The sequence below is a fragment of the Trachypithecus francoisi genome, unplaced genomic scaffold, assembly GCF_009764315.1.
Source record: "Trachypithecus francoisi isolate TF-2019V2 unplaced genomic scaffold, Tfra_2.0 Lachesis_group11, whole genome shotgun sequence".
NCBI lineage: Eukaryota > Metazoa > Chordata > Mammalia > Primates > Cercopithecidae > Trachypithecus > Trachypithecus francoisi.
The window spans coordinates 103,933,257-103,954,708 of record NW_022681456.1 but is presented as its reverse complement, the minus strand read 5'-3'; the positions used below and the strand labels follow the sequence as shown (position 1 = coordinate 103,954,708).

General features: G+C 35.2%; 1 protein-coding gene across 2 annotated transcripts in view; it reads left to right on the top strand.

Annotated features, from left to right (window-relative positions):
* The window catches only part of STK38L (serine/threonine kinase 38 like), a 78,693-nt gene extending 58,050 nt beyond the window's left edge, over positions 1 to 20,643 (top strand). For both annotated transcript variants that reach the window (XM_033222598.1, XM_033222597.1), the window contains 11 exons: positions 3,771 to 3,893; positions 4,386 to 4,469; positions 7,743 to 7,866; positions 9,368 to 9,522; positions 9,886 to 9,988; positions 10,168 to 10,229; positions 12,213 to 12,330; positions 12,772 to 12,895; positions 14,193 to 14,288; positions 16,841 to 16,932; positions 17,021 to 20,643. In XM_033222598.1, the coding sequence (XP_033078489.1) occupies positions 3,771 to 3,893; positions 4,386 to 4,469; positions 7,743 to 7,866; positions 9,368 to 9,522; positions 9,886 to 9,988; positions 10,168 to 10,229; positions 12,213 to 12,330; positions 12,772 to 12,895; positions 14,193 to 14,288; positions 16,841 to 16,932; positions 17,021 to 17,148 (1,209 nt within the window). In that variant the 3' untranslated portion in view covers positions 17,149 to 20,643. The remainder of the gene's footprint in view (positions 1 to 3,770; positions 3,894 to 4,385; positions 4,470 to 7,742; positions 7,867 to 9,367; positions 9,523 to 9,885; positions 9,989 to 10,167; positions 10,230 to 12,212; positions 12,331 to 12,771; positions 12,896 to 14,192; positions 14,289 to 16,840; positions 16,933 to 17,020) is intronic.
* Positions 20,644 to 21,452: the final 809 nt, after the last annotated feature.

Genomic DNA, 21,452 nt, shown 5'->3' with positions numbered 1-21,452 from the left:
TCTTTCCTCATTTTAAAATTAGAATTATAAATTTCTTATAATTAATAACCATATAATTGCATTTATATATTATACATCATTATATTGATACAGAAATCTTAAATATCAGATCTTAATTTGAAGTGTAGGGAAGAGACCGCTAAAACAGATGCCCAAGCATTAAGCAGGCGACAGAAGTGAGACAAGCTGGCCAGGTTAGTTTCATAGTGGCATCTAGGGTTATATATTCTTTTGATCCAGATATACTTTGTTTCCATATTCAACTTATATGATTTTTTTGCTTCCACAAAGAAATATATTAATATTTTTCCTTTTTAAAAAATATTTATTATTTTCTTAAATATTGATTCTCACAGTTTATCTGTTGGCAAAGACATGCCACTTTTCACATTGCTGTAATAAGAGTCCCAGCCCACTTGGACATGTCTCCTGTGGATTGGCATCAGTGGTGGGGACTGACAAATTAGGGAACCAAGGCTCATCTAAAGGGGATTGCTACCATTGGCCCCTGTGGCCAAGGCCCTGTTTTTCCAGAGAAGCTGTTAATCTGGATTTTTTTGCGGAATAACCAATCACCTGTTTTTGAAAAACAACTTGCAGTCCAAATCAAATATATCTGTAGGCTGAATATAGTTTGTCGCTTCCTGTTTGCAACTTCTGGTCTGCATCAGCAAGTGGTAACTACATTTATACAGCTATTTTCTCTAATTTTTCTGGATAACTTGTAGCAAATAGGAGATGATTTTTCCATAAAAAGTCAGTGGCCCATAATTCCCTTTTATAAAACTTCTAATATTTTTCTGTAAAAATGTTTTTAATTCCACAAGTGCTTATTATTAGGCCCCATGCTAGAGCCTGGATTATATCAAATTCTATAAAATAGACAAGCTCTCTCAACCTTAATATAAAGTATGTTACAGCATCTTTATATGGGGTGGGCTTGATAAAAAAATAAAATTGTTTCATAAAAATAAAATAGATGAAGTTGCTAGCTGAACGCTTTTACATCTGAAAACTTTGTATGCATGTCTGTCTTATACAAATACTGGCCACCCTACAGATTGAGTTTGAGGAGCACCTATATAAAAAGGAAGGGAGAAAGGAAGAAAATTACTTTCTAGTTTCATCTCATTTAAGAAAATCCCATCCAACATGGATTGTTATTTAACAAAAAACTAAATAGGCAAATTCAAGCTATAAAAGAGAGTCATGAAATGTTAAGCTGTGCACAGATTTTTGTTGTCTTCTTTGAAGAGGAAAGGAGTGATTACCACAAGGATTCTTTTTGTCTTTCAAGGCTACTTAATCTATACAGATTGTGAGTAAATATATCAACAGGCTTTTTCACCGATTTTTTTTTTTTTAACATGAATTTGCTTCAGCTACCTCTGGACTGCAACACTGATTCTAAGACAAAAATCATGGAATCGATTTTTTAAAAATAATGTTTAACAATGTTATAGGTGATGCTCATTTTTATAGAATTATGTGTTCCATACACTTGTGACTCTCTCTTTTTGCTATTAAATGGCTGTGGCCAAAACCACATAAATTGTTTGAGTGCTGCATTATACAAACTAGTAGACAATTTATGAAACTGTATAGTGAGGTCATCTTTTCCATTCAGATTAGGCAGGATTTCTGCAACTATATATATCCAACTGTACTGTTTTATAATCTATAAAGGGAGAGATTCAAAATATCTTTCAAAATTCTTATGCTTATTCATTTATGTAATTTAAAAACCCTCCTCAGCACTTCTTTAAAGGACATGATACTAAAATTCTTATACTTATTCATTTATGTAATTAAAAAACCCTCCTCAGCACTTCTTTAAAGGACATGACACTATAGCGCCGCCAAGTGGCCTTTTAAAAATTAGTCTTAAAATTTTAAATCAGATACTTTTTGGAGCTATCTTTTACTAGTAATTTATTTTATTATTCAAAAGGTATTTTTGAATACCTATGTGCAAAGAAAGGTATTTGTTATTGCATTTATGTAAAAAGCAGCAAAAAATGGTCTTCACTATTGTTTTAGGCCACATTTGTTTTCTTAATTTTATCAATGTAATTTTAGCTCCGTGAAAATGATATTTAAGTAGCTTCCCTTAAAGAAAGCAGGGATTTGCCACTGTTGTTATTTCAGGATATATATATACACACATACACACCCACACACACACACACCCACACACATATATTTTTGACATGGAGTTTCGCTCTTGTCACCCAGGCTGGAGTGCAACAGCGGGATCTTGGCTCACCGCAACTTCCGCCTTCCGGGTTCAAGCGATTCTCCTGTCTCAGCCTCCTGAATACAGTTGCACGCCACCACGCCCAGCTGATTTTTGTATTTTTAGTAGAGACGAGGTTTCACCATGTTGGCCAGGATGGTCTCGATCTCCTGACCTGGTGATCCACCCACCTTGGCCTCCCAAAGTCTTGGGATTACAGGCGTGAGCCACCGTGCCAGGCTTATTGCCTCACTTCTTAATGAAAAAAATTATATTTCATTGTTGCTTGCTTACTTTTTCCATAGTACCATTGTATTTTATACTCAATATCAGATGTGGAAAAAGACATTAAAGACATTAAAAAAAGACATTAGGCAAAGCCTGTTAATTTATGTGCTTGATTTTTATCTTCATTACTGTCATAATTTACCCATTGGTGTGCCTTAGTGTATAACTTCATTTAGCTGTTTGAAGACATTTCTTGATTTTATCTTCTTAGATGAACTTTGTTAGAAGTATCAGAATTCCATTGCATTGATAATACATGTTTACATACATATTTCTAATTAATAGTTCACCTAACCCTTTTAAAAACAGATATACACAGGAGTAGGGAGAGGCTATACCATGAGCTGCATTTAGAAGCAGTGTTTCTAAGCTGTTATTGTCATTTTGACTTGTCTGTGCCTCCGAACTGAACCACTAACAGCTTGACAGGATTCAGTTGAAGATGAACAGGAGTTAAATTTTTTCACGGATACTGTCTCTTTTCCACTTAGTGTTTCCTCTACTAGGAGCTAACTGTGTCAAAAAACAGAATTTTGATTGGTGAGGGGGGAAACATGAAGTTTAGAATAATAAAATAAATGCCTGTTCGAAATGTAACCTTCAGGTATTTCACAGTGTTGCTTATTAATGGAAGTTATTTTTTGTGGTCTTTGTAGAATCAGTTATAAAATTACTGACTTGGATATTTTAATGACTTCTTCTTGTAATTGTTTTTGCAGTTTTATATTTTCAGGAAGTTGTATGCCAATTCTCAAGCAGTTTATTAAAATTTGCCCAAGAGTAAATTCTATCACAAGTAAATCTTTTTGGAAACACTACCATTATGTTGTTACTTTATTGTCACAAGTCTCAGTAGTTGTGAAAGAGCAACCTTGGAAGTTAAGGGATTGAAGCAAAGCAGATTTCCTGACAGAATAAAAATCAGTATCCGAATACTATTAACATTTCCTAACATTTAATTTTTATTTATGGAATTAAGTTACCATATAGATGAAAGAATAAGTTATACATATATATAGACAAATATGATGGACTAGATTACATATTTAATGGCATCCACTTCAAGAGTAAAGATTTATCGATTGTTAAAAATTTTTTTAAGTTTCCTTAAAATGTTTTAGCTTAATAGTATATTACATGTTAGTGCTATCATTTATTTTTATGTGCATCATCTTTTAATACTAGAAGCTCCTTCAAAACAACCTGATTATAAAATCATCCTTTTAAATTGTCTTTTTTTTAATAGAAAAAGTTACGTCGATCACAACACGCTCGAAAAGAAACAGAGTTCTTACGGCTCAAAAGGACCAGACTTGGCTTGGATGACTTTGAGTCTCTGAAAGTTATAGGAAGAGGAGCTTTTGGAGAGGTGTGCTTGTTTTTAAAAGTCACTACTGCTGCAAATATGTATCTTAAGATAATTTAAAATGTGTGTTAAAATATAATTCCTGGCTGGGTGCAGTGGCTCACGCTTGTAATCCCAACACTTTGGGAGGCTGAGGTGGGTGGATCACCTGAGGTCAGGAGTTCGAGACCAGCCTGGTCAGTGAAACCCCGTCTCTACTGAAAATACAAAAATTACCTAGGTGTGGTGGTGGGTGCCTGTCATCATCCCAGCTACTTGGGAGGCTGAGGCAGGAGAATCACTTGAACCCAGGAGGCGGAAGTTGCAGTGAGCTGAGATCCCACCATTGCACTCCATCCTGGGCGACATGAGTGAAACTCCGTCTCAAAAAATATATATATATCTTGAAATGCCAACACTGGCAAATTCCTGCTTTCTTTAAGGGAAGCTGCTTTTCATTCCTGAACAAATAGTAGTGACTATTTAACATTTATAATACATGTTTTTATATTTTAGGTGCGGTTGGTCCAGAAGAAAGATACAGGCCATATCTATGCAATGAAGATATTGAGAAAGGCTGATATGCTTGAAAAAGAGCAGGTATGAGTTCTTTAACACATGTAATATAAAGGAGCATCCACTGACGAGGTGTTAAGAGTGTTTATATTAGAATTTTTAAGAAGCAATTTACACATCTTACTACAAAAGCTATTAACTTTTTGGTAGCCTGTTTTAGTGTTTCTCAATTCTTTTAAGGTTTCTTCCAAGTTTATAATCTATGTATTAGTCTGCTTAGACTTCCATAACAGAACACAACAGGCTGATTAGCTTAAACAACAGAAACTTATTTTCTCACAGTTTTGGAGGCTACAAGTCAAAAATGAAAGTTCGGGCAGGTTTTGGTTTCTGGTGAGGCCTCTCTTCCTGGCTTGCAGATGGCCACCTTTCACTAAGTTTTCACATGGCCTTTCCATGGTGTGTGCGGGGACACACACTCCTGTGAGAACTCTCTGGTGTCTCTTCTTTTAAGGACACTAATTCTACCCTTATGACCTCATTTAACCTTAATTAATTCCCTAAGGGTCCATCTCCAAATACAGGCTCGATGGAGATTAAAGCTTTACTCTATGAATTTTGTAGATGCACGAACATTCAGTCCGTACCTCCTGAAATACCTTCTTTTCTGACTACAGTGAAAATCAAGGACAGTTCTTGGCTCCCAGAATCCCTATCATATATCAGATAATCAAAACTAGTCTCCTGGAAATTTGCTGATTTTACATATCTCTAAAATCTGTAACTTTATAAATATTCTTGGCTCTCTCCATGTTTCCTGTGCCTTAATGCAGTTACAGGGGGTGTCTTTGAGTAAAGGAGGGATAGCTTTTTGAAGATTTAAGGAGGAAAATTGTGAAATGGTCATTTTCAGGTGTGGGAGAGCAGACCTGCTAAAGAAATGCAATTGAAGGCTCATTGAGATTTGCAGTCCTGAATTTAAAGTGAAACCCATTGGCATAGTTGGGTGATTTTTCACCCTAGTTTCAGTTAGGGTAAGAAGGTAATAGGAACTATCTGGAGACAGGGTTATAGGGGATTTTGTTGATGACAGGCTATGATTCTCCAGAGGGAAGAGGTTTGGAAGGCAAGGAAGGTTGAGATGTTGAGTTGGATTAGAGAACTGTAGATAATGATGGGAATAAGGATGCAGGTAAAGATGCATAGGCTCAGAGACAAGGAGGTCAACAAGAATCTAACTTAGCCATAATGGGATTAGTCTTACTAGGATATAATAGGAAGGACAGAAGGAAGCAGTTAGTTCCAGCTGTAGTGTAGATACCAGCTACATGTGGCTGCTGGGCACAAATTCAGATATCCAGCAAATAAGACTTGGTACAAAAAAAAAAAAACCCATAAAATATTTCAATGATTTTTATATTGATTACATACTGAAGTGATAATATTTGGATATATTAGGTTACATAAACTATATTATTAAAAATAATTTCACTCTGTATGTGGCTTCTAGAAAATTTAAAAATTACATATATGACTTGCATTACATCTGTACTGGACAGCCCTTGGTCTAGAATATTTTGTGGGAAGTTAAGGAGCCTCTGGACCACTGCTCTTTCCTGCGGGGAGGTGGGGGGCGGAAATCTCACTGTAGCCCAACATTTAGTTGCTTTTGCATTTTGGGGTTTTTACCCCTGTATAAATTAATTTGCATGTTACCACTGTATTTTGTCTTAGAAAGCTTTTTTCTACTCAATTCTAATACAGCAGTATTTTAACTTTGATCACATTTATTTTAATGCAAACCACCCCCGCAAAATTAAGTAGCAACTGATCTCCCCACTATTGTTGTACCAGATTACCACAGGTCATACTTTCCAACCTTTGGATCCTGTTTCGGAAAGAGATCCTGTAATTTGGCTTTAAACCATTTAAAAATAATCAAGTCATGTTTATGTTGTAGCTGTTTTCCTTACATACCAGATGCAACACCAAAGTTTAGGGCTTTTCCTAAATTGCTTCATGAAAGGTAATAGTTAGGCACTCTTGCTACCACTTTTCACTTAATGAAACAGATCCTTAGAAATTATAAAGTATTTTCATGCCAGAAAACAAGTTCTTACTCCTCAACTCTTATGCTTTGATCTCAGAATATTTACTGCACTAGGAGTAATTCCAAATATGACACTTTAAGCAGATCATATTTTATTATCATAAAACGGTTTACAAATGTATGTTCTCGTGTGCTTTGGACCAGAGATTATAATGTTTCACAGTGAAAATAGCAAAAGCATAAATCAGATCTTCTTATTAACTTTTGGAAAAAGTGTGTAAATATATTAATGCAAAAGCTTCTGCAAACTGACCAGTTCTACCAACCCCATAAATTACCCAGTTTATAAAATTTTCCAGTCTATAACATTTTCACATAATAGTATCTCTAGTAATTATGTGTCCGAGAAATCAGTGGCAAAATCCCCAAAAGTTACACGAATTTGCTGTGGCTAACATTTATAGATATGATAGAGGTTTTATATTATAATACTAAATATAATATAAAGTCACTATAATTGTCACTATTTCTTAAAAAACACCAAATAATGATCAAGCTGGGACCTTTGTTTAACAATTAAAAATAGTTTGCTATTTTTAGCCAACCTTGGCTTTGCTATACCAATTTACAGGGCATTGCTTACTCCTTTTTTTTTTTTTTTTGAGATGGAGTCTCATTCTATCACCAGGCTGGAGTGCAGTGACGCGATCTCAGCTCACTGCATCCTCCGCCTTCCAGGTTCAAGTGATTCTCCTGCCTCAGCCTCCCGAGTAGCTGGGACTACAGGTGCATGTCCACCACGCCCGGCTGATTTTTTGTATTTTTAGTAGAGACGAGGTTTCACTGTTTTAGCCAGGATGGTCTCGATCTCCTGACCTCGTGATCCGCCCGCCTTGGCCTCCCAAAGTGCTGGGATTACAGGTGTGAGCCGCTGCGCCCAGCCCGGCTTACTACTTTTAACTTTAAAAGTCACACTATGACTTTTATATGACAAAGCCAGGATCCTAGGCTGGGTAGAGATTCTGGTTAAAAAGTTGTTAGACTGATTCTTGCTCTACCTCAGAGGCCTTAGCCTCACATAATATACCTGTTGACCTCACCTTTTTAGACCTAAAGATATAAGCTAAAATAAACTATTTCTTGAGGTTCTCCATATTTGATGAGAATATGATCTTTCATATATGAATCAAATCTTCTGAAATTCCATCGTTTCTTCATTAACTATTATGGATGGGTAAGTGTAAGAGATGAGTTTGACAAATGTGTGATGTGTTTATGATTTTTTTTTCAAAAATATATTCATCTAGGTGGCCCATATCCGAGCAGAAAGAGATATTTTGGTAGAAGCAGATGGTGCCTGGGTGGTGAAGATGTTTTACAGTTTTCAGGATAAGAGGAATCTTTATCTAATCATGGAATTTCTCCCTGGAGGTAAAAGCAAACATTGTATCAATGACAGACTGATACAAGCACATCTTTATATGCAATAATAATTTTATTGGTGAGGTTTACTTTTATATTCCTTGCTCTGAGGCTTTACAGTGTCATAGTTTAAAAATATTTACTACCATATTGATGCTCATTTTTACCACAAACAGATTGTTTTAAAGGAATGATAAAGTTAGCACATTTTAAATATTACCGTTCTGGGTTCACTGATTGTTAGTGAAGTTATGTTAGTTTATTTTGTGTTGTTACAAAAAAAAAATACCTGAGACTGTGTAATTTATAAAGAAAAGAGTTTTAATCATTGCTCAGGGAAGAGGGCAAGGGGAAAAGAATGGCAATGGAGGGCAAAGAATACTTGTTTTTTTTGTTTGTTTTGTTTGTTTTTAATTTTTATTTTTTGAGATGAAGTCTCGCTCTGTTGCCTAGGCTGGAGTGCATTGGTATGATTTTGGCTCTCTGCAACCTCTGCCTCCCTGGTTCAAGCGATTCTCCTGCGTCAGCCTCCTGAGTAGCTGGGATTACAGGCACCTGCCACCATGCCCAGCTAATTTTTTTGTATTTAGTCGAGACGAGGTTTCACCATATTGAGCAGGCTGGTCTCGAACTCCTGACCTCAAGTGATCCACCTCAGCCTCCCAAAGTGTTGGGAATACAGGTGTGAGCCACTGCCCCCACGCCCCTACTTTTTTTTTAAGCCTCAAAAAATATATGAAAAAAATGTAATCAGTTATCAATTCTGTGTTGTCGGTGCACCAGTGTTTGCAACAGTTAAAACTGTTAAAAGTTTTAAAATTCTTTGAAAATAAAAGAATGTCTGCAGGTGCCTTTTTTTAGTGGGATAATGTCCCACTAAACTCCAAAAGAATATATTTGGTTTCCAGGCGCACTTATTCTGATTTTTTTGCAGTTTGACATTTTCCTCAGCAGTTAATTCTAGAAATTGAGTGGTATATATGATTTCATTATCAGCTCTTTTGTGATTTGATTTCACATAGTCTCTGCCTTAAAACCATTAAAAGTCATGAAACTTCTGCTTATGCAATGGCACTTTTATTTGGCCCAAGACAGGGTTAGAAATATACTGGGTAGATCATAAATGCAAACTCAGGAAAGCTAGCTGGGCATGGTGGCTCATGCCTGTAATCCCAGTATTTTGGGATGCTGAGGCAGGCAGATAGCTTGAAACCACGAGTTTGAGACCAACCTGGCCAACATGGCAAAACCCCATCTCTACTAAAAATACAAAAATTAGCTGGGTGTGGTGGCACACACCTGTAATCCCAGCTACTTGGGTGGCTGAGGCACAAAAACTGTTTGAACCCAGGAGGTGGAGGTTGCAGTGAGCCATGATCATACCACTGCACTCCAACCTGGGCAACAGAGTAAGACTGTGTCTCAAAAAAAAAAATCAGGAAAGCTTTTACAAGGTATTCCACCTTCGAGACATTTTCAATAATAATATATTTGACTTTCCTTTATTTAGGTGACATGATGACATTGCTAATGAAGAAAGACACCTTGACAGAAGAGGAGACACAGTTCTACATTTCAGAGACTGTTCTGGCAATAGATGCGATCCACCAGTTGGGTTTCATCCATCGGGATATTAAGCCAGACAACCTTTTATTGGATGCCAAGGCATGTGAATAAACTGGTGAATTACTAGGCTGTTGATTATTTTTTTAGAGCAGTAGAGCTGATTCTGTGAGTGGGTATCAGCAACTGCAATTTAGAATATTGCTAAACAACATGATTTTATATGATAAGGTACTAGGAGAGGACTGGAAAATGAAATGACAACAGGGAATATGGTTCTCTTTTTATCTCCCTCCATTTTCTACTTTTAAAAATATCATCATCAGATACTTACAACTTTACATTTTGCTTGTATAAATCCCAAGCTAAGGAGTTTTATAACAATTGGGATTTAACAGAGGAGTTTATAACAAGGCTTTTTGTTTTCAAAGTTAATATAATCTAATTTCACTGGATTTTTTTTAGGGTCATGTAAAATTATCGGATTTTGGTTTGTGTACGGGATTAAAGAAAGCTCACAGGACTGAATTTTATAGAAATCTCACACACAACCCACCAAGTGACTTCTGTAAGTTTGGTTTTGTTTGTTTGATTTGTTTTTTCCCTGGTTAAGATACTGTAGAGAACTAAAGGTTCTTTCCCTTTCCCCACTCCTTAATCCACTGTGTTTTAGATGTATATGTGTGATTTTGTTTTTGTGGAGAGCATTTTTCTCTCATGATTACAATTCCATATTGTTGAAATTAGCATTTCAGAACATGAACTCAAAGAGGAAAGCAGAAACTTGGAAGAAGAACAGGAGACAACTGGTGAGTCAACCAGTTTTTAAGAAAGAATTTTGTGCCTTGGTTCTAAAATCTTAACTGGTTTTAACTTGATTATTTGTATCTTTATAATAATTAGTATTCACTTCGTAACAATGATAACGCTTGTTTTGGAATCACAGAGTTTTCTTAGTTTCTCTGTTAAGTTTCCTTGCCTGTAAAGCAAAGTGTTGGTTTTTACTTTATAACTTTACTTTACTGAGCATACCTACGAGTAAGCTGTTTACTAGTAATTAGCACTTTAAATAAAACTCAGAGGTGAATGCAATTGTAATGAATGCCTTGTGATTTCCATTTTTCATACCTGTGTTATAAATCCTGATACAACAAATATCAATCAGCAAGTAAGGTGGTTGTGAGTTTCTAAGAACTTCTTTATAGATAAAGTAAACAGGAAGTTTGGGATATAAACAGTGTTACAATGAAACATAAAATTTGAAAAAGCTGGCTTTGCCATAGATAAATTTAATTACCCCTTTAATATAGAATTACATGATTTTTCACCCTATACTATTTCCTCTCTGAGGAAACTGAGCAAAGAGAAGAATTGCTTCCCCTTCCTCCTCTTTCCCTTTATCCTGTTAACATGGTCCATGAACCGTCTACAGGTTAAGAATGTGCCTTTGGATTTTGTTTTCCTCATTTCTTATAAAATGCCTGGCACATACAGATACTCTATAAATATTTGTTCAACCAGGTGATGAAAGGAAAACTCACAATTCCCTTAGGAAAGTCAATAGACTGAAAAATAACAGGCTAATAATACCCTCTAAAACCAAATAAAATGACCTTTGCATTATTGAGTTTATTATCTCATTAACCTAAGTAACTGCAAACTTCCTATGCTTGTAAAAACATTTCAGTATTTTTAAATGTATTGCGTTTACACATTAAGGAGAGACACTTTGTTTTACTTTTAAAATGTGTCAGTTTTAGATTAGATTTTGCGATTGAGAATAATTGCAATATTCCCTATTTTTAAAGGGGAAAACTGAATACTGCTTAAAATTATGGTGGGGGAATTCTGTACCCCACCCCCATTTACAAAATATTCATAGGTGATTACTCAGGTGTGTGTTTTATTATTCTTATGGCCAGTAGCTGCCAAGCCTTAGATCAAGTGTTTCCCAAGGGAGAAGTAGAAAGGACTCAGTGTTTGGGGCAGGAAATTTCTTTAGCACTTGGATCCCTTGCCCTCTAAATGCCAGTCATGTCACTGAGATGACAAAATTGCTGCAGTCATACATTTTGCCATGGCCCCAAGAGTACTACCCCTAGTTGACAATTACTGCCTTGTAGAAATCATTTTTGTAAGATTTTATATGAATTAAGAATTAAAAACTGCATAGCTTCCTAATAGATAAGCAGTACCCTGGAACTACATTTATAATGAAAATACCTCATGCTTATTTTTATAGTTGGTAGTGTACAAAACACATCCGTTTATCATTTCATCTTCATATCAACTCTATTAAGGCAGGTATTATTATTCCAGTTTTATGTAAGCAGAAGCTGAGCCTCAGAGAAATTAAATAATTTGCCCAAGAACACATTAGTAGTGAGTAGGGAAGCCAGGTCTTCTAGGTTCAACTTTTTCATTCTTTTTGAAATAGACTGAAGGCTATATTAAAAAAAACTTAATTGAGCTTCTTGTGGGGGCAGAAATAATATATTCTTTTAAAATGCCTGGCACATATGGACACTCTATAAATATTTGTTCAACCAAGTGGGGAAAGGAAAACTAATTCAGCATTCCCTCAGGAAAGTCAATAGACTGAAAAATAATAGGCTATAACATATTATCTGACTCACTACCTACCACTAAGCCTTGCACATGATAAACATGCAAAATAAACATAAGTGAAAATTTAACTCCTCTGTATATTGCTTTTTCTAGTACTAAGCCATCCTCAGATAGATAGTTTTTAAATGTTAAGAATGCTGGTTTGACAAGCTGCTCCTTTGTAGGCATATTCCACAGTTGGGACACCAGATTACATTGCTCCAGAAGTATTCATGCAGACTGGTTACAACAAATTGTGTGACTGGTGGTCTTTGGGAGTGATTATGTATGAAATGCTAATAGGTATGTTTTATCATTCATTTATGTACAAAATACATATATTTCCTTGAGTGCCACTGTTTGAATATATTACAGATATCATTGACTAAAATATTTGAGGTCTTTTAAACTTAATTCTGACGTTCCCCCAATGTTAAATACATACTGATCAGTACCAGTGAGCTCTCCAGGGATCCTGTTTCAGGAAGGTGGGTATTTAACCCAGACTCCCACGTATAAAAGTGGTTATCTTCATAGCTTTTCAGGTAAAAGGGGAGGCAGTGCTTTAAATCCTTTATTTTATTGACTTTATTAGCAATGTTATTGTAAATTGAGGAATGGTGGCATTTTTGACTATTAAATAGGGCACTCAGGGTTGTTTGGTTTCTTGTAGCACATGTTTGGTGGGTATAACCTCACTGATCACAAAGCTGATGAAACGTTTTTTATTTATTTGATACCTAGGATATCCACCTTTCTGCTCTGAAACACCTCAAGAAACATACAGAAAAGTGATGAACTGGAAAGAAACTCTGGTATTTCCTCCAGAGGTCCCTATATCTGAGAAAGCCAAGGACTTAATTCTCAGGTTAGTGGTTAAATTCCTAGAGGAGTTCATAGTGTCTTAAAATTTCCTAAGAACCTAAAAGACTCATTTCACTTTTGTGGGGGAAGAGGGGATGTATACACTGATGTATACAGTCAAAGAGATCAATAAAGGTGTTTTTAAAAATGTAAACTCTTGAAGTATGTGGAAAAGAAATTAGGAATTAAAAAGAGGGAGGAGGTCTTGTATTGCTTCAGTTACTGATATATATAAAAGCAAAAGGTCACTTCTGTTAGAATGCAATGACCTGATTCCATTAAAGAGAAGAGGGAAAATGTTAATAGCAGATTCCTGTCATGAAAAGTATATATGTGAAATCTTCTAAGCAAAAAATTCCATGTGTTCCTCAACTAATATGAAGTGTTTGGTACTGCTGTGAATGGCTGGAAGGAATATAAATTGGAAAAACTTGTGGGAATAGCAGTTGGCAGCATATTGTTTTTTTTAAATCCCTAAACTATATATGACCTTTGACTCAGAAGTTTGAGGGATTTCGCTTATGCAGATAATCAGATATATATAAAGATTTAAGTACAATATGTTTATCATGATATTTAATAGTGAAAATTGAAAACTATTTAAACGTTCAACAGTAGTGGACTGGCTCAATAGTAGACTGGCTATAATATTTCTATTTGTAAGTTTTAGAAAACAAATTTATTGGCCAGGTACGGTGGCTCACACCTGTAATCCCAGCACTTTGGGAGGCGGAGGTGGGCAGATCATGAGGTCAAGAGATTGAGACCATCCTGGCTAACACAGTGAAATCCCATCTCTACTAAAAATACAAAAAATTAGCCGGGCGTAGTGGCGGGCGCCTGTAGTCCCAGCTACTCGGGAGTCTGAGGCGGGAGAATGGCGTGAACCTGGGAGGCGGAACTTGGAATGAGCCAAGATCGCGCCACTGCATTGGAGCCTGGGCGACAGAGTGAGACTCTGTCTCACACACACAAAAAAATTCTTGAAAAATATTTAATGACTTTGGCAAATTTTCTCAGTATATCAAGTGAAAAAAAGTTGACCTAACATAGTAACCATGGTAACAACACAGTATTTTAAATATTGTAAAAGATTAGAAGATTAGAATATTTACAGTAGTTATCTCTAAATAATGCGCTTACAGATGATTTTTATTTTCTTCCACATTTCCTACAATAAACATAGTTAACATCAATAAAAGAAAAACATATTGCTTTAAAAAAGAAATATTTGAAGTAATGCAGCTAGAATACTTTAGATGTAACTTTTGTATGATAATTTCTCTGCTTCCATGTTGTAGATTTTGTATTGATTCTGAAAACAGAATTGGAAATAGTGGAGTAGAAGAAATAAAAGGTCATCCCTTTTTTGAAGGTGTCGACTGGGAGCACATAAGGTATGTTCCTAGGCTTTGAATGGGAAACGTCTGAGTAAAAACAAATTCCTAGAGTTGACAATTAATTTACCTCTGATTCTGCTAGATTAAATACAAAAGTAACATATAATGTCATTGATGCAATGTTTTCTGGATTATGTAAGTGAGTGGGACTATTGTGGCTACAGCCAAATGACTCATTTTAGGCTAACATCCACTTTCAGGGAAGAACATTGGGCACCTTTTTAAATTCTTACGTTCATACTCACAGTGAAAGCTGTTAACACATGAAAGATGTATTTACATTTCACACAGTGACCCCTCATTTTTGTCCTTGCTGTAATATACCACATAGTGTCTCCTTAATTAATTATAATAAGGTACCCTCTTTAAACATTGGTTGGGCATTATACAAGTAACTTTTAAGAATTTGCTTATAGTTGTTAATTGTGAGCATTGGCTTTTTTTCAGTTTATGGCCAAACTACCGTCAGTAGGTTTGATCTGTTCTCCACACAGCAGCAGTTTAGAAGCATACATCTGGCCATGCCACTTTGCTGCATCCTTTTGCACTTGGAATACAGTTAAGAAGCCTTCACTGCTTTCTTAGGACTGCAGGATATAGACTTGCCTCATCTGCAGAAGTTCCATCTTGGATGGCCTTTCCTACTCCTCTTCCCACCTCCAAGTTTTGTCATTTGCTATTCATCCTGACTGAAATGCCCTCTCCCCGCTGCCTCTACCCCTACCCTGCCTAGCTGGCTCCTTTGCATCTTCCAAGATAGCTTTTGTGTCACTTCCTTGGTACAGCTCTTCACTGGAGAACCTGCTGTGTGCCAGGCATTCTGCCTATTACTATTAACTTGTTTTTTTTGAGACAGGGTCTCTCACTCTGTCATCCAGGCTGGAGTGCTGTGGCATGATCATGGCTTACCGCAGCCTTGACCTCGCAGCCTCAAATGATCCCCCCACCTCAGCCCCCCAAGTAGCTGGAACTATAGGCACATGCCACCACACCCAGCTAAGTTTGTTGCTTTTTTTTTTTTTTTTTTGTAGAGATGGGGTTTCACTGTGTTGCCCAATTGCTCAGGCTGGTCTTGAACTCCTGAGCTCAAGCGATCCACCTGCCTTGGCCTCCCAAAGTGCTGGGATTACAGGCGCCCAGCCCACTCTGCCTATTGTAATAATAGCTAATTTTAAAAAATCATTTATTGTGTCCAGCACTGTTTTAAGTACTTTATTTGCATTTCTCATCTTATCCTCATATAAGCTCTATAAAATAGGAACTGTTATTATCCCTGTTTTACAAGTGAGGAAACTAAGGCACAGAGAAGTTAAGAGTGCCGCAGTGTGGAGGCTTCTGAAACCACTATGCTGTATAATACTATACACATATAACTTAATTGAATAGAACTATGATACCCCCCGTTTTACAGTGGGAAGGATGCTTAGAGACTGCCAGTTCTTTTGGTTTTATAAGGAGGGAACAGTCATGGAGCAGGGACTTGGCTGCCTAAGGTCATACTGCTAGTTAATAGCAAGGAAGGTTAGCTCTCAGGCCTCCAGGGTTCTTTCCTCTAAACTAGGTTTATTAAAGTAGTATACCAAGTATAAATGAGTTGGAATAATTCTGGTAAAAAATATATATGGTTTTACATAACTTGGTAAACTTAGCACCTAATAAATCCAATAAATATTTGTTGAAAAAACAGAAGCAATAAAAACTGATAGCTTCTTTTGACCATTTCTGTAGTTAAACTTTTTAGCATGATAAGAAGGCATTTTCTTGACTGGTTTCTTTTTAACTGAGTATCTTTGATTCTCTTAAAATTTATATGACAGAAATTTTTGCATAAAGATTTCATCACAAATATATAGTTCCTTCACCTATGTGCCCCTTATTTTCCCAAATGACTTTTTATAGATTGTCTACTAGTAGAATTCTATTCCTAAATCAATTAAGAAGGATCCTGTCCTCATAATATCTCACATACTTTATACAATTATACAATCTTTTAAATAAAACCTCTTCTTTTACTTTTCATTAGCTCATTTTTCCTCTTAAAAAAAATAGTATGAGAAAGCCTTGGTACAGAGATACAAAAATGACAAGTAGGTGGGGATGCTTACTGGGTACAAAAATAAAACAGAATGAATAAGACCTACTACTTGATAGCACAAGAGGGTGACTATAGTCAATAATAATTGTACATTTTAAAATAACTTAGAATGTAATCGATTGTTTGTGACTCAAAGGATAAATGCTTGAGGGGATGGACCCCCCATTCTGCATGATGTGCTTATTACCCATTTCATGCCAGTATTAAAACATCTCATGGACCCTATAAATATATATACCTACAACATAACCACAAAAATTTTAAAAAATTTAAAATTCTAAGTAAATGAAAACATTTTAATAAAAAATTATACTCAACTATTTTGAACTCCCTTTATTCTCAAATCCACAATAAATTTCCTTGGCTTTTCTAATATCTATAAAATAGTATGCAGAATTTACAAGTAGATTTGTTGGAATTTGAGAATTCATGCCTACTCAATACCTTTTTATAGGGAAAGGCCAGCAGCAATCCCTATAGAAATCAAAAGCATTGATGATACTTCAAATTTTGATGACTTCCCTGAATCTGATATTTTACAACCAGGTAAGGCAATCTATAATGTAACTACCACTATTAAAAGTCTGTGAAGATGATGGCATTTCACTAATGAAATTCCTTTTTCTCTTTCTAGTGCCAAATACCACAGAACCGGACTACAAATCCAAAGACTGGGTTTTTCTCAATTATACCTATAAAAGGTTTGAAGGGTTGACTCAACGTGGCTCTATTCCCACCTACATGAAAGCTGGGAAATTATGAATGAAGATAACATTCACCCATAACCAAGAGAACTCAGGTAGCTGCATCACCAGGCTTGCTTGGCGTAGATAACAATACACTGAAATACTCCTGAAGACGGTGGTGCTTACTGACTACAAGAGGAAATTCTACAGGATTAGGATTTCTGAGACTACTATAGGAATTGGTTGGCAGTGCCAGCTGGCTCTTTTTTTTTTAATATTTTATTATTTTTGTTAACTTTATTATACGAAGGTACTGGAATAAAAGGAACGGACATCCCTTTCTAACTGCACTGCCTACATGCGTCTTAAGGTCCATTCTGCCTGTGTGTGCTGTGGCTTTGAACTGTAACACCTCTAATTAATTCAGGAGAAACACATATCATTTAAAGCAACATAGGCTAACCTGTAGGTAACACTGCAGTATTGATGTTTTACTGCAAATCTTATGGGTCTAGATAATCAGTAAAAGCCATCTTCCATAGTTGGTGTTAGAACATTGCCCTATTGGTTTGGACATCTGTAGAATATATATGAAGACAATTTCTGTGATGGTTTTAAGAGATTTAAAAAGAAATTCACTGGTTCTTTAAAAAATATAATTTATCATCAAGTTATTACACAAACTCCACAGTAAGGAGTGACAAGTTTATAATAAGGAAGAGAAAGTTTAACACCTTCACTCAAGCACTCCACTAATATATTTACGTTGCATTCAGAAATACTGATGACCTTTATATACGTAGTCTGTATACTCATAGGGAGATGTACTGTATTATATAACATGTAAAGTTGATTTTCTTGTGACAAGAGGACTTCTTTTTTTAACAAGAGGACATGGCATTATTTTAATTTGATTATGGTGAGTTGAAATTAAGAAATGACCATGAAAGCTGCTTGTAGAATTAGTGTATTTTTATTAAACTATTTTTTTAAATGTCAAACTTCTATCATGTAAATGGACTTGTAGAGAACAAAAAGCTATTTACTTTGGTTTTCTAGAAAGTTGTTACATATCATGGCTGGTTAACTTTTATTTCTTTTGATGAAAATTTTTCCTTTGATAGTACTTGTATTATTGTGCCATTATTTTCTTATGCTCCAAATGTACCAAAGATCTTGAACAGAATGGATGTTCACAACTGAGTAGAATTTTCCTTTCCTGTGGGCATGCTGTATTCAGACCTGACAGATTTTTGATAGAGGTCAGCTTATTAAAGGGCAATATTGTTCATGTTGAGCTACATCACTGTGGTGAATAGAGATGGAATTAAGGAAATAAACGCAGGCCAGGGGGTTGTGTTGAGAGGAGAGATAATATCAGCATCAAATTCTTTGGGTATCTCCCTAAGAATTAAATAATCTTTTCTAGCTTAATATTTTAATTCTAATTCAAACAACTCTCTGAGGTTTTGGTTTCATTAGTAGTAGCTGAGGAATAATATGCTAGCAAAGAACGGCCTAATGTTTGTCTTAACTGTTAATGGATGAAATTTTTTAAAGATACAACCGTGATAACCATTATACATGATCTGTGATCAAAATCGAACGTGATGAATTATGTGTAGGAATGTCTTCCTGTTGGGGAAGGATTGCATAGGAGCATTATGCAAATCTCCAAAAGCTTTTATAAATGTTGCTGCTAGGTAGCTCCACAGTGTTTTCAAAAGACCATCCTGGTTCCCCCAACTCTCCCATTTTTGGTTTGTTTCTTTTTAAATATTTGTTGAGTACTTATGTGTTTATCTAACAGTTCACTTCCATTTTTTCTAGTCTTGATTTTTTGAGTATGTAAGGGAGAGAGCTATTAAAAACTCTGTGGATTTCTCAATTTGACTAACTCTAATTTTCCTAATTATAACTGCCTTTAATTAAATAATATTAACTTTTGCTGAGGTTTATGAGGTTTTCTCACCCCACATCACTCCCCTTTTTAAAAAAAGGACTGTTTTGCTAGTGTGATAATGAATAGGTAAGATATGAAATAATTGCAACATTGTCTAGTTCTAGTATGGTAACTATTCTTGAAATGGTACTGAAAAATACCATTAATTCAAATTGACAGTGATAAAAAGAAACTGATTTACCTAAGTTTACTTTTAATTGCATATTAATAGAGCATTTTTTGTTTTGAGTTCCCTCATTCTTATTACGAAAAAGAGCTTGCAAATAGTTTTACTGTCTTGGCACTGGAAGGGTAGTTCTGGAAAGCTACTTTGTTGAGAGTCTCATTCTTCCCTGGAGTTAATAGAGTGATTCACAATCTTTGGGGTTTTCTCCTCATCAAAAGCATTTCTTAAGTGCCTATCTAAAAGCAATTAAAGACTGTGTCTGCCCTTTGGAAGCTAAGAGTTCATGATGCAAATTAACTAGATAATTTGCAAAGTACCCTGGAGATTGAATTTTCTCTATTATACATTTCCCATACTTCAGGTGAATAATTTAATTTAAATGACAAAACCCTATCTAATCAACTGGGCATAATGACATTTTCTTTAAATTAGACTCTATTTTGAATTAAAAGAGTTTTATTATAAACTGTGTGTTTTTGGTTTTTCTAAGTATATAGAAAGCTTGTATAATTCAGATTTACCGATTTCCTGATTTAATGTAGACTGACTTTTTTAATTAAAAACCTTTGTATTAAAGCAAGTTATGTTATTTTTCTTTTATGCATTTATTACTAACACAGCTTTAAATCTTTAAATGTATTGAAGCATTGTGCTGTCTGAAAATAAGGAATTGCTTATAAACCAGCCACTTCTGAATACAGTATATAGCTGATTTAATAAGCTAGTTAGTGAATGGAAAATAAGTGTGGAGTATTAAAAATGTTCTTTGGTTGGTAAGGCCTAAGATAGGGTTTCATTTATTTCTATACTTTTTCTGTTTTTTTAAACACCTGCATATTTTTGTGTAAATCTCTAAATTTAAAATATTTTTAAGTACATTTATTTTTGGTGTTTTATTGTATAAAACCTTAGACAATCAATCAGTCAGTCCTTCCTGACAGGAGCAGCAGCTATCTGTCTTTTGCTGATCTACAAATAAATGAATTGAGAATTTAGTCCGTAGAGGTCCCTGGCTACCAAACACATTCTCCTTTGAATTGTTAAAACTCAGAACATTCAAAATAACTGTTTTGCTACAACCATGATTATTTTCCCGCTGTCTTTATTTAAATTTATTTTCTCTTTAGAAGTGCACTTATTTCTGAAAAATCTGAATGAAACAAATGCTTAGAACAAACATAAATATAAGACACTTGGGACTACTAGAGATATTTTAGATTTTTATGAAAAAAATGTGGGGATATTGCTGCTTTAAAAAGGAATAAAGTAATAAAAATATATCTTAGCTATTTTTTTAAAGCAATATAATTCAGCAGTTGTCTAGAAAAGTAATCATCAGGCTACTGAGTTTGGTGTTCAGTTACTGAGTTTCAAAAATGTTTTGGTGGCATGAGGACTTTTTCATTGAAGGTAAGATAAGAATAAAAACTATGTTTACAAAATTTCTGTTGGTGAGGTTTTTTGGTTTTATTTTTTAGTTTTGAGATAGGTGTTACCCAAAACTCAAGAAAGACTATTTAGTTAATGTAAATTACTGACCTTTACACTTGAAAATCACATCAAGAACAAAATATTTGAAGTTTATATTTAAAATCTCCATTCAAATCTGTAGCTAAAAACATATAGGCTACACAAACTGTGCTATACTTTTAGGTACTTATTGGATGTATAGCTTGTATACAACTACCCAACTCGTTTCAAAACCAATTAGCAAGCACTAAGTTGAAAATGCCTCAAAATAGCATAGGAATATGTGGCCCAGGTCCCACTACCTCCTGTTCTGTGGAAGACACTGACAATCATCATGACTTTTTCCACTGAGCCTCGAGGGAGCCACTGGCAATCCCATTCAGCCTCATTGTTCTCCAGCTGTTCCCTGACATACATCATTTCAATAATGCCACTGTAAGACACAACAGTGAAAACACCAAATGTTAAAATTTGTGCATTACAGTAAACTTGGAGACTCTACATTCTTCTTTCAAAAACATCTAGTGATAAAAAGAACTTATATTTGTACACAAAATGCCTTCACTTGTTTTTACAACTCTGTAATTACATAATTACCATCACTTTATAGATGATGAACATGAGGCTGAGTGATTGTGACTTGCCTAAAACACAAGTAATAAATTGCCCTTGAACCCAACTTCAGTGTTCCCTACTCCTCCAAATCATAGAGTGAGCTTCGTTGACAAATTAACTCATATGCTTCTGGGATCTCAGGAGTATACATGGAATGATAGGGCCA